The 11,490-nt window shown below is 41.8% G+C and overlaps 1 protein-coding gene across 20 annotated transcripts in view; it reads right to left on the bottom strand.

Moving 5' to 3' along the window:
• Positions 1-11,490, bottom strand: part of PTPN13 (protein tyrosine phosphatase, non-receptor type 13) — a 218,115-nt gene that overhangs the window by 47,178 nt on the left and 159,447 nt on the right. For 17 of the 20 annotated variants that reach the window (XR_003092691.1, XR_003092693.1, XR_003092692.1 and 14 more), the window contains 5 exons: positions 10,772-10,954; positions 9,812-9,974; positions 3,559-3,982; positions 3,289-3,386; positions 1,625-1,681 (listed from right to left, as the gene is read on the bottom strand). Coding sequence is in view for 17 of the 20 variants with exons in the window: in XM_025197238.1 (XP_025053023.1) it covers positions 1,625-1,681; positions 3,289-3,386; positions 3,559-3,982; positions 9,812-9,974; positions 10,772-10,954 (925 nt within the window). In the remaining 3 variants the exon portion in view is untranslated. The remainder of the gene's footprint in view (positions 1-1,624; positions 1,682-3,288; positions 3,387-3,558; positions 3,983-9,811; positions 9,975-10,771; positions 10,955-11,490) is intronic. The other 3 variants (XM_025197240.1, XM_025197241.1, XM_025197252.1) reach the window with 1 other exon arrangement.

The raw sequence follows: 11,490 nt of genomic DNA, 5'->3' as shown, positions 1-11,490 counted from the left end.
GTGGCTGGAAACCCCTTAGCTGGAGTGCATGGAGTTCCCAGTCATGGGATCTTGCTTCTTAATGATGCAGGGGGAGCCTGGGTTCGGGCTCCCCCTGCACTGACAATAAGGTTTGATGCGATCTAATGCGCAAGCTCATAATCGCGCTGCCTGCCATGCATGTGTTGCATGGCAGGAGGCACAATTGTATGAATTGTGCATTAGATCCCATCACACCTTTACCTGCATATGTAGAGGGGCCCTGAAAGGATTGTAAGGCATTCCAGGATGCTGCAGCATCCTGGTTTACAATTACTGATTTAAGACTATGCTTAAAAAGTTAAACCCCAGACATTAGTGCTTTCCTGCATCAGGGAAACACACACATGGGAAATTCTGGGGGCGGGGTGTTATATGTGTGAAGGACTTCAGAAGAAACTTGCAGCTCACTTACAATATGCATTGCTGGCTATTGTTTGCAAATACAGCATTAAAAAAAGACAAAAAGAACCCTGCTTGCCAGAAGTCCTCCAATAACTCTGGAGCATGTATAATGCAGGAAAAGGAGAAAACATTTCAACTTCCAGCTTCTGTAAGTACATTTATGAAGCTGAAAAATGTTTCAAACCAAGATGCTCTGGCAAATGCCTGCAATTGTTTATTAACTGAATGCCAGATTTTCTGTTCAGCACAAAATAATTTGAGATAGGAGATCAATTTTGTATATGCAGAATACCAAAATATAAATAACTCTGTAGTTTAAATCCATCTTAAGCCCTTTGCTGTAAAGTTGCAAGGTTTCTGTCCATGTGGTCATTTAGCAGATGCTCAAACAAAAAATAAAACTTCACACAACAGAAAAGGACCTCAACACATTTTAGTTAGCTTTGGCATTTTCTACACTTCCAAAGCAGGTACACTTTTTCTTAAGAAGTGACAGGCAAGCAACATTAAGAACATTCAATATCTTTCTGGAACCTAAAACACTGTTATATTTTTTAACTGAACATCAAGCTACTGTAATTGCTTAAATATTAGTTAAATGTTGAAATGTAATATAGTTATTAGGTGCTAATGATCAGTAGGTTCAATTTATTGTTACAAATAAAAGCTAATATGTATAAGGAAAGTCAACAGCTATCAGGGCAACTTATAAGTCTGACCATCCAGTGAAAATATGCTAAATTTACAAAACAACTCCACAGAACAAGTCTGTAAGTACAGAATTGAATGTATTTAATATTAGCACAAGGGGTAAATATGAGGAGGGAAAAATTGCATTACTTCATATGATATACTAACTAGATTATAGCTTCCAGAATGTTTACTACTACTCCCAGACTTTAAATGTTTTAATGAAACACAAATGCTAGAAATATCTATAAAAATGATCCTTTCTTGGATTAATTTTTTTCTTTACATTTGCTGCATTGTTTTAGCCTGACAAAATTGGAAGGCCCTACAACTTTATTAAAGTTATTCTTAAAAGTGGGGTTTACTTGTCTTGTTATCCGTCTTGTGATGACATTTGGAACAGGTGCGAAAGAGAAATAAAAGGGTAGTATCAATAAACTGCAAGACCACTTTAAGAGTGGGTTAAACAGTAACAAAAACTGAACTCAGTGCAAATTATTTACAAACCTACCATTTTGTTTCAATGGTGCTGATGATGCAGGATTTCCAGAACTATTGATGCTAATACCTGGGATATAAATATAACTATTAGAGATAAATATAAGTTTTTGCTCTCTGTAATTCTTGATCAGCAACACTGCACTATGATAGACTCCCACTGATTTATACCCAGAAGAAGGGTGACTGTGCCTGAAAGCTTGCCAAGAAATTTTTTCCAGCTACTCAGTTGGTCTAATAAAAGATATCGCATCTACTCAAAGAACCTCAGCTAAATATTGGTATTCAAGTAGGTTTCTGTAAAGAAATAGATATCTTTGGAATTATTCATTTCAAGAAGATAGTGCTGAGACATGGAATAAAATATTTCAGACTTTTAAATGGAAGTAGTCATGGAGCTGTAATTATGACTAAGATCTATCTTTTTTTAACACATTTCATTTAATCTCCATCTGGAAAAGATTAGGCCAAGAAAACAGTTATTATATAATGCCCAGTGAAGTTATTGTAACTCTGTGCAAAACATTTGTGGCCTCAATCCTTTGCAGAGTCATAGCCTAGGCAGGTATGAGTGACCACGTGATAATGTCCTCTAGTTGCTGGTCCACACATACTCATAGGACACTTCTACCTTCTCAAGAAATTGAGTTCTTTAGCTCAGTTGTTGGCAGCCTTTTCTTTTTGTAGTGCTGAGGAAGCACAGTCTTTGTCCCATAAGTATGAGCATGCATGTGTATGCAAATACAAGACAGAGTTGTCTATACTGCCAGAAGGCATATATGATGTGTGCACATCAACTGTTGTATAAGGTTATTTTTTTATACTGAAGAATCTCAGTCACTCAGACTTCGCGTTACCTAGCTTAACAAAGATAGTGGGAACACCTAAATGCGAAGATACGACGCAGTACAACAGGGCAAGGCTGTTCAAGTAGTGGCTAGACTGCATGTAGCCCACAAGCGGTTAACTTGGCACCCGCCCCAAACTCCAAAGAGAGCTCCCCCGAGCTGCTGCTCCCCTCATAGTTGTCACAGCTGAGTGCTCTAGGCTCCCCCTCCCTTCTTTCCAAGGGGCAGTGCAGTGCAGCACAGTGTAGCCTGCAGTGCAGGGGGAGCCCTCAGTCAAGGAGTTATGTATGTAGGGGGAGCTCTTGGTGCAGTAGCTGGGAGGTCTGCCTACCCACACAGTGCTGGGAGATCTTGCAGCTTGGGAGGTGACAGGAGTCTATGACTCCTGCTGCTGTAGCTCCCAGCCCTAAGAAGTTGCACAGCCATGCATTACAAGACACTCATAACATTATTCTAACTCCCGGGACATTCTTTGGGTGTGCTTATACTGCTTCTGTGCTGATCCTGCTGCCAGGAAATAAGCCCTACCCACTCCTTCCTACTCTTTATAAATAGCAAAAGTAGTAAAATGGTGTTCAAGTTGTGAAGCCCCATCCAGCATATTTGCTGAAATGTTTATTGCTTTCAGGAGGAGGAATTTTTTGATTCATGATTATATTTTTATTTTAAAAAGGGGGAAATCCATATGTAAAAGCAATGCAAGTCAACTGCATACGGTACCTTAAAAGAATATCAAAGCAATCCGTTAGCCTGAGTGTTTACACTTTGCAGCAGAAAATATTCCGGATTTTAGTTAGCAAGTACAAAAATAATACTTTTTTGTGCTGACCTACAACATAGGCTTGACCAGTATCTTCAATGGATGATGAGTCTGATTCATTTTTCCTCCTTTCAAGACTTCTATTTAATCCTGCATGAGATTTGGAACTAAAGGGGAAGGGGAAAGAAAAGCAAAGGCGGTGAGAAGGGGGGAGGGAGAAAGGAGTTTCAACATAATAAAATAATGGTGTAAATACTAATATGGAATAAAAGAAAAGTGATGTTAAATGTAGATTTATTGCATAAAAATATATTTTTGGGAAGTAAAAGGCATTCTTACTTGTTCAGCTTTATTGCTCCTGATACTGATCCAGTATCAGATATTGGCGTCTGCTGGAAGACTCTTCCCAATAACATCTCTATTTGCTTTGGGGAGGAATCCATAGTAGCTATAACATTTTTTCGCTGGGGGAAGATAGAGACTTGGCTCTGACTCAGATCATGAAATGATTTGCTCATGGCTTTAGGTCTTTCCTCCCAGGAAGTTTTCTCATTTTTCTCTTTAGAACAGCCAGGAAGTGGTTGGAAAAGTGAGAGCTCAGAACAGGACAGTCTCTTCAGAATTTCAGCCTCAACTGACAAAGGTCGGACTGCCAGTCTGTTAATTGTACTGCCAGCCAGACTACCTGTACTGATTGCACGGCCCATATTGAACCCTTTAACAGACTCGGCATGAAGGTTCAGGCTCCTAAAAGAAGCTCTCTCTGCAAGAAATTAGTAATTTTGCATAGATTATAATACTACAATAGCTCTTTTAAAAATATAAAACACATTTATGTAATACTTTTATATCAGATATGCATTACAAGTTTTCATTACACATGAGGTATTTTAAGCTCAGTTGTTTAGCATATAGAAATGATTTAATCAAGATGCCATGGAATCTAGCTCAGATACCCCAGTCTGGATTTAACAGTATGCACACCTCAGACTTAGTCCCCAGGCTAGTCCAGAGCACAAACATCACACAAAATATTTCTTCTAATCAGTACTGTGATTCCCATTATTTGCTGGGACTAAACTGCAATGGTGCAAAAGAGACTGTTCCTCAACCACTTTTACAAAGTGAATGATATTCCATTCTATGTCAGGACAGTTCTAAGACTTGAGGAGACATTTTGTCTGTCAATGCTCACATTATACTATTAATTTCACTAAAAGACAGAGGCCCTGCATTAACATTAATGCACAAAACTGTTAATGCAGTGTTGGGTGAAAGCCCCTCAAAAGGCCCAGTAACCTCTGAAGACTTCTCCAAAGCTTCACTGAACACTTTTGGGCTGGAACACCTTTCCAGATCCTCCTACTCTCCTTCCCCACCTGCCTTTCAACTGTTCCTGAACTACCTCTCTGCTCAAGCTGGCCTCTCTTTCAATAGCCAAAACTACTTTCTGACCCTTTGGTTCTCCCTTTTAGCTTCTCCTGGATTCCTAATCTGTGCACTACTTGTGAAATTCCTGTTTCAGGGCCCATTTAGTTTGGCAGCCTTTCCTGCTGGACACTGAATGCCATTTCACTCAGGTATATTAGTTTGGGATTTCCTCAGTCAACAAAGTCTTTTGACATGAAACAGAATACAATTGACACTTGGAGCTTAAACAGAATAAACTCATTTGAACCCGTTAATAACCCTAATTTTAGTTCAGATATGCACGCATCTAATGCTCCTGCCTTTAAAATGCAAATTTGTATACTGCATATATATCCTCTGCACACAGACTGGAAAAGAGATGCTTACGAACAGAAAGAAACTTAGGTGTATCTATTCACCCCCTTACAACTTAACTGGACATCCACACTTTTTGGCTGTTCCAGTACATCTACTTACAGTTCAGTAGTTACAATTTAGAAGTCCACCTGGGAACAGTTTTCACAGTAGTGGCTGAGCTACTACAGTTATGTCCTGTACTTAGAGCAGGATATAACTGCTTTAGTAGTTCAATATTCTCCATAACAAATATACAGATTTTTAATAAATGATTTATCAAAGGCGCATTTGGCATTTTTTAAAGGCAACAAATGAATACCTGTTCTTGTCTTCCAGGTCTATTACCTGCTCCAGTCACCTTTTCTAGTACCTATTCCTTGTTATATGGCAGTATTTGAAGAAAAGTCCCAGCAGCTCCACAGTTCACATCATGTCTTTTCCTTCTGTTGAGACCCCTGCCAAGACTCTTAAATGCTTATAGGAGCGAGCATGCACACACACACACACACACACACACACTGTAATCAAGTCCTTCCCCTGTTTTGTTTTCCTTTTGGCTGAACATACACAAGTGCTTGAAGTCCTTCCTAATAAAACTGACTTAATCCTCAATTAATCCTTGCAAACTTTCAATGTGTTTCTTTGAGATTTTGAATATCCATTTCTAAACTTGGTATCCAGCTCCATACAGAATATTCCAAATGTGCTCTTAAGTTTGTAAGATAAAGTATCGAATGCATTGGTAAAAATAAGTTGAAATGTATTGGGAATCTCCTTTTAGACATGATGGACTGCATTTTTCAGAACTGGATTTTGGCATTATCCAAACACCAATTTATAACCTCCCTGTCACTGGTGTTTAAACTACACTGTTTAATGAAAGCAGCTAGTAGGGCTGTGCAAAGCTTTAGTCCCTGATTCAATTCGGCGGAGATTCGGCCCGATTTGGTGGCCTAATCTCTGACTCCGAATCAAATCAGAGGATCCTTTAATCTCCCTGAATCGAATCGGAACTCTTCGAATCGATTCAGAGAGATTCGGACATAGACACAGCTTTAAATGTTTTTTCCATATACCTCTAGGTAGCAGGTAGCAGGCAGCTTATGAATGCTGCGATGCTGGGGCGCATGCAGTGTCCCACAGAAGCGCAGGGTGTTCTCCAGCACACTTGGCAGTAGACCCGGAAGTAGACCAGAAGCACTTCACGTCCACTTCTGGGTCTGCCAGGGAGCACCCTGGGGTTCCCCCCACATCCCTCCGGCTCAGTGGCTGGTGCCTCCTGGGTCTGGGGGGGCACCTGGGGTCCCCCTGCGGCTGATCGCCAAGCTGGGGGGGTGTGGAGGGCCCCCCAGTGTGCTCCCCAGTGGGCCTGGAAGTGGACTAGAAGTACTTCCAGTCCACTTCCGGTTTTGCCACTGAGCATGTAGAGTGGTCCCACTCCTGTGGGACGCTTCATGCACCCCAGCATCCACAAGCCGCACTGGTGCCTTGAGGTATGTAGAAAAAACATTTAAAGCTGGGCCTATGTCTGAATCGCTGATTCTCTGAATCAGCATCGAATCTTTAGGTTCAGATTTAGCCAAATCAAATCGGGGACAGTGATCTGAAACAATGAATAGAATCACTATCCCTGATTTGGGCCAAATCTGAATTGAATAGGGCCTGCTTCGCACACTGCCAGCAGCTAGACAGATGGCTTACTAGAGACAGTTCATAACTTTTTTTGTTCATTTATACAATTTGAAAAAGATATAAAGTAATAACTCTCAAAATTGTAAACTTTCTATAAAAGTCAATCATTACTGGCTATTACCAATTTTTTCTCCCCCATGCTGCTGTATTTGGCACCTGTGTGTTATATCATGCTCCCATCAAAAGCTCTTTTGGGATAGCCACTTTCATTTTATGTTTGTACACAGCCAGTAATAATGAGCTGACTAGGGTATCTGAACACTACTGTAGTAGGAAGGTGTTAATAATAGAGCACTATCTTGTTTATCTGTTCTGCCATAGTTTCAATTTAATTGCATATTAGTAGTGCTCTACTTTTTCCCCAAAGACTATTTTTCTTACACCATTTTCTATTCCTGCTATAACAAATGTAGCTTGGCTAATCATTTTAAAGTAGCTGGCACAAAAAGAGAGTATACAGCTGTTCAAGGGGTTTCTTGCAAAAGAGAACTGTTTTTTCCACAAAAAGTTAGATCACTTCCTACCAAGAAGACCTCCTTCCTCCCACACTAACTTGAATGGCTGAATGCTTCTCTCAAGTGTTGAGGACACCACGAGTCACACAGTATCTTCTCAATCAGGAAAATTGGCAGGCTGTCAAGTCAGTGGGCTCTCCTAAGAGCCTGCGTACTTGTGTAGCTCTCCAGCCAGGGGGCATAAACACACACATGTTCCAGATCCTGGGCTATTTTCCTAGAACTAAGAATTTATGTGAACTTTTTACCACTAGAAATGAATACCTGTCCATGGCCTTTATTTAATTCTTGCTCAGAAATGATGAATGAACTCCAAGGCTTCTGAACTTAGAGAAGGCTGCTGTGCACACAAGCAAATGTAGCCTATTAGTTTCCAGACTCCCTTAACAAAACACAAGCTGTGTAAGTGTAACAGTTACTGAGTCTGGCAGGCCAAAAAAGCCCTGTATGCAAAACTTTACTTGCTTTTTAAGTATACACCAACACTGAGTTAGAAATATGGCATGAAAGCCTCAAGCCACTTGCTCCATTTCTTTATGCCAGGGGTTGACCACCAGGGGTACACATACCCCTGGGGGTACTTGGACTGGTCCTAGGGGGTACGCACGGGCAGGTGGGAATGGAGCGCTGCCGCCTCCCAGAAGTAGGGCCAGGGTGGGGTGAGGGCAGTGTTGCCCCTCTGCAGGGCAGGGAAGTTTGCACGCAGCGGCTGCCACTGCCACACACCAGCCTGGTGAGCTTCCCTGCCCACAGAGGGGCGCCACTGCCCAGTGACCTTCCCCACCCTGCCCTGCTCCTGGGAGGCTGCGGCACTCTGTTCCTGCCTCCTCACTCAGCGTCCTGCTGTGCACCATCTCCCCCAACCCCCGCCGCTTGGCTGCATACTCTTCCGCCTCCTGGCTGCACGCTACTCCCTTGCTCGGCATCTGGCTGTGCGCTACCCCCTGCACAACAACATGCCCCCATTGCTGAAGAATGTGTGTATCCAGAATTGGGCTCCTCAGTCACCTGAGGACCCATCAAGCCTGACGGATGTCATCCTCAACTCGGAGGGACTGCCAATCACCGCCCCCCACATCCCTGTTTATTGGCCGCCGGGGGTACTTAGATTAAAAAAGGTTGAAAACCTCTGCTTTATGCTAAAGAAGTGGTGCTCAACCTCCAGCCAGCAGGCCAGATCCAACCTGCAGGGCTCCCCACAGGTCCAGAAATTTGACAGTGAGTGAGTGGCAGCAATTAATATTGGGACCTCCACTGCCAGATTTCAAAGCTCTTCAGGCCTGCGGATGGGGCTTGGAGCTAGAGTTGGGGTTCTTTGCCGGGCCATCCCTGTGTGCCAGACTGGGTCATGGCCCAGCTGGCCCCACACACCAGATCAAGCCCTAGCCAGGCATGCTGGATTGTACCCAAGGACTGGATCTGCCTATGAACTGACCCTGAACCACTCCTCTGGCCTGCAGGGCTGAAGGGATTGGCACCGCTGGGATAAATGGTATGCAATGCTTGACAGAACAAATAGGCTGCAAAGTTGTTTTCCATTATAAAAAAATCAGCACCTACACTGTCAGGGAGCCAGCCTCCAAACCCAGCTATACTGGTAGAAATTTAGAGTGGCAGCAGTTGGAATGTGGACACATGGCTATGGAGGTAGGTCACTCAAAAACAAAGAAAGCACGAACAAAGTAAATTAAATAGTGCTTTGAGGATTGTGTAAAAGCCAGCCAAGTCAGTTGTGTTCCAGGTACGTGTCAAACTCAGCTATTTCAAAGCAGAGGGCACCATTCAAGCCAAATTAAGTCCCTAATCTAAGAAAAGGACTTGATTTGTTTTGCCTTACACACTCATTAAAATGATCTGTCCCCAACTCTCTAAAGCAACTGACTCACATCGATAATAAATTTGTTACTGCTATCAACTACATGTTTTACTTAACATAAAAATTAGATATTCCACAGCTTTCATAGCTGGTATCATGAATTGCTTCCTCTCCAGTTTGTATTGCATTGGACCACCTCTTTTATTTGCAAATGCACTCCATTCTATAGCAGCCATGAATCAATAAGTAAAATGGAGAAGTTGCAAAAGGAAAATATTTTCAGCTGTCTTTTATACAGATGTGACTGCTGGAAAAAAGAAGAACAAGCACCAGGTGACCAAGCAACTTTTCAGACAGCATTTAGAGACCTGCTAACCTAAAGAAAATCTACTAGAACCATCGTGCTCAACCTTTTGGCCCTGTGGGATAGATGGTGGTATGGGGCCCATCTGTGGGCTGAACTGGGTCCTGGGATTGAGTCCTGGTGGCCCAGCACTGCCCCTGCCCAGCCCTGTCTGCTGGGATCAGGAGCGAGATCCAACGCATGGGACCCAGGGCTCCCCATAGGTCCCAAGATTTGACAGCACCTCTCCCCCTACGCCAAATTTCTGGACTGTGGAGAGCCCTGTGGGCCAGATGACATAGTGCCATGGGCTGGATTTGGCCCATGGGCCAGAAGTTGAGAACCCCTATATTATAACAGTCACCTTCCACAGAGGTATGATCCACATTTCAGTGAAATTGTTACAGTACTCTGTGTAAAATTTGTTCATATAATAATACAACCATCTCCAGTCATTACCAATATCCTGAATATCTTGGTTGCTCTGTCTGGTTCTCATCTGTAGCTGGAACTTGTGCTGGGAAGAGCACAGGTGCAGGAGATACTGACAAGTCTTACTAGTGTCAGTTTGGAAAGCGTGCTTTATACCATCTGATGTGTTCTGTAGTGTTATTTTCTTTTTCTGCAAGAAAAAAGATAGGGAATAGTGATTTTTTTTAGCCTAAAATGAACATAACATTTCTGTGCACACAGATAGCAAGATATGCTGAATTTGCTAAAGCAAATCACATTTGCTGGATGAAGTTTGTTCAATATTTTGACAAACAAAAATAATTTTGATGTTATCCAGTGAAATAACAGGGAAAAAAAACAATTACATATCCCAGTCAACCTCTACTACTGCCTGCTGTTGGGTCACTAACAAACTAACAGAAACAGTCTGTACTTAGAGCCTGGGAATTTTAAAACTCTAAAGGGAATTATAAACCCAGCTGCTACTAAAAACCAATGGACCCTAGATACCCAATATATTATTTAGTTATGAAAGTGTTAATAAATTTTTGAGGTCTTTTCTTCACCTTCTTTTAAGTGTTCTTGACTAGAGCTAACCAACTCTAGGTAAAATCTAAGCAATGAAAAGGCAATTTATAGTTTTCACACTGATAAGCAGTTTGAGATGTGGGCTTTTTTTTGTTTATCAGTTGCTAAATTAACACCAGTACATTTCAAAATTGCCAAGCAATTCTGCAAGAAAGGGATAGAAATCCGTCATCCTTTGTTTATACTGAGTTTGGTGCCTCTGCAGTTTACAGGCTGTACCAATACAACACTTTAAAACATCAAAGCCCGTGGTTTTACTCCTTGGAAAGAGGACTTCAGCCATACTAAAAGGTATTCACAGATCACACTGGAAAATGCTAATTTCCCAAATGCCAAAAAAAATTAAAACAAGACCGAAAACTATATATACAGACATACACTAAAGGATATTTTCTTTGTTTCTCTCCAGGGGAAACGAAGAACTGGTGTCCGGACTCCATTGTGAACTTGAAAAATAATGACTCCCTTGGAACACACTCCCAGTAAGATTCCAGTCTGGGATTTCTTCTCAGGCAATACACGATGCAAATGGACTCCATATTCTGTCAGCCGCTGGCATATCTATATAAAACAATATAATGGTACATATGTGAGAATATCAGATTAATGATACTAGAAGAATCCAAAACGGTAATGCCAGCTAAAGATATATCATATGGTCATGTTTTATAGCTGTGCTTCTCAAACTATCTGATGTGGTGGACCGGCAATTTTGTTTGCAGTGGGCCAGGGACCGGTGGCAGCAACTGCGTGTAACAGCACTACACAAATACGTGACCAGCTGTTTCTTTCTCTTTCCTCACCTCGCACGACATGATGTCACCTGGAGTGTTGGAACGTACGAACTGTGGCGCTATGACATATCAATGTTATGCTTCTGAAAATATATTTCTTTCTTTCCTGGCAACTTGCTGTGGACTAGCAACCGGTGGTCTGCGGACCACCACTTTGAGAAGCACTGTTTTATAGTATGGTACCATTTACCATACCATAAAATTTCAGTTTTTATAGCTGTTTTATAGATGAGTGTATCGTTTGCTACAAACAAATGCACATATCAGTAGAAAGTGTTATAGAATATTATAGGCCATGGTTAT

This window comes from Alligator sinensis, unplaced genomic scaffold, assembly GCF_000455745.1.
Source record: "Alligator sinensis unplaced genomic scaffold, ASM45574v1 scaffold125_1, whole genome shotgun sequence".
Lineage (NCBI taxonomy): Eukaryota > Metazoa > Chordata > Crocodylia > Alligatoridae > Alligator > Alligator sinensis.
Note: the sequence above shows the minus strand (reverse complement) of the source record. Positions and strands in the feature narration are given on the sequence as shown.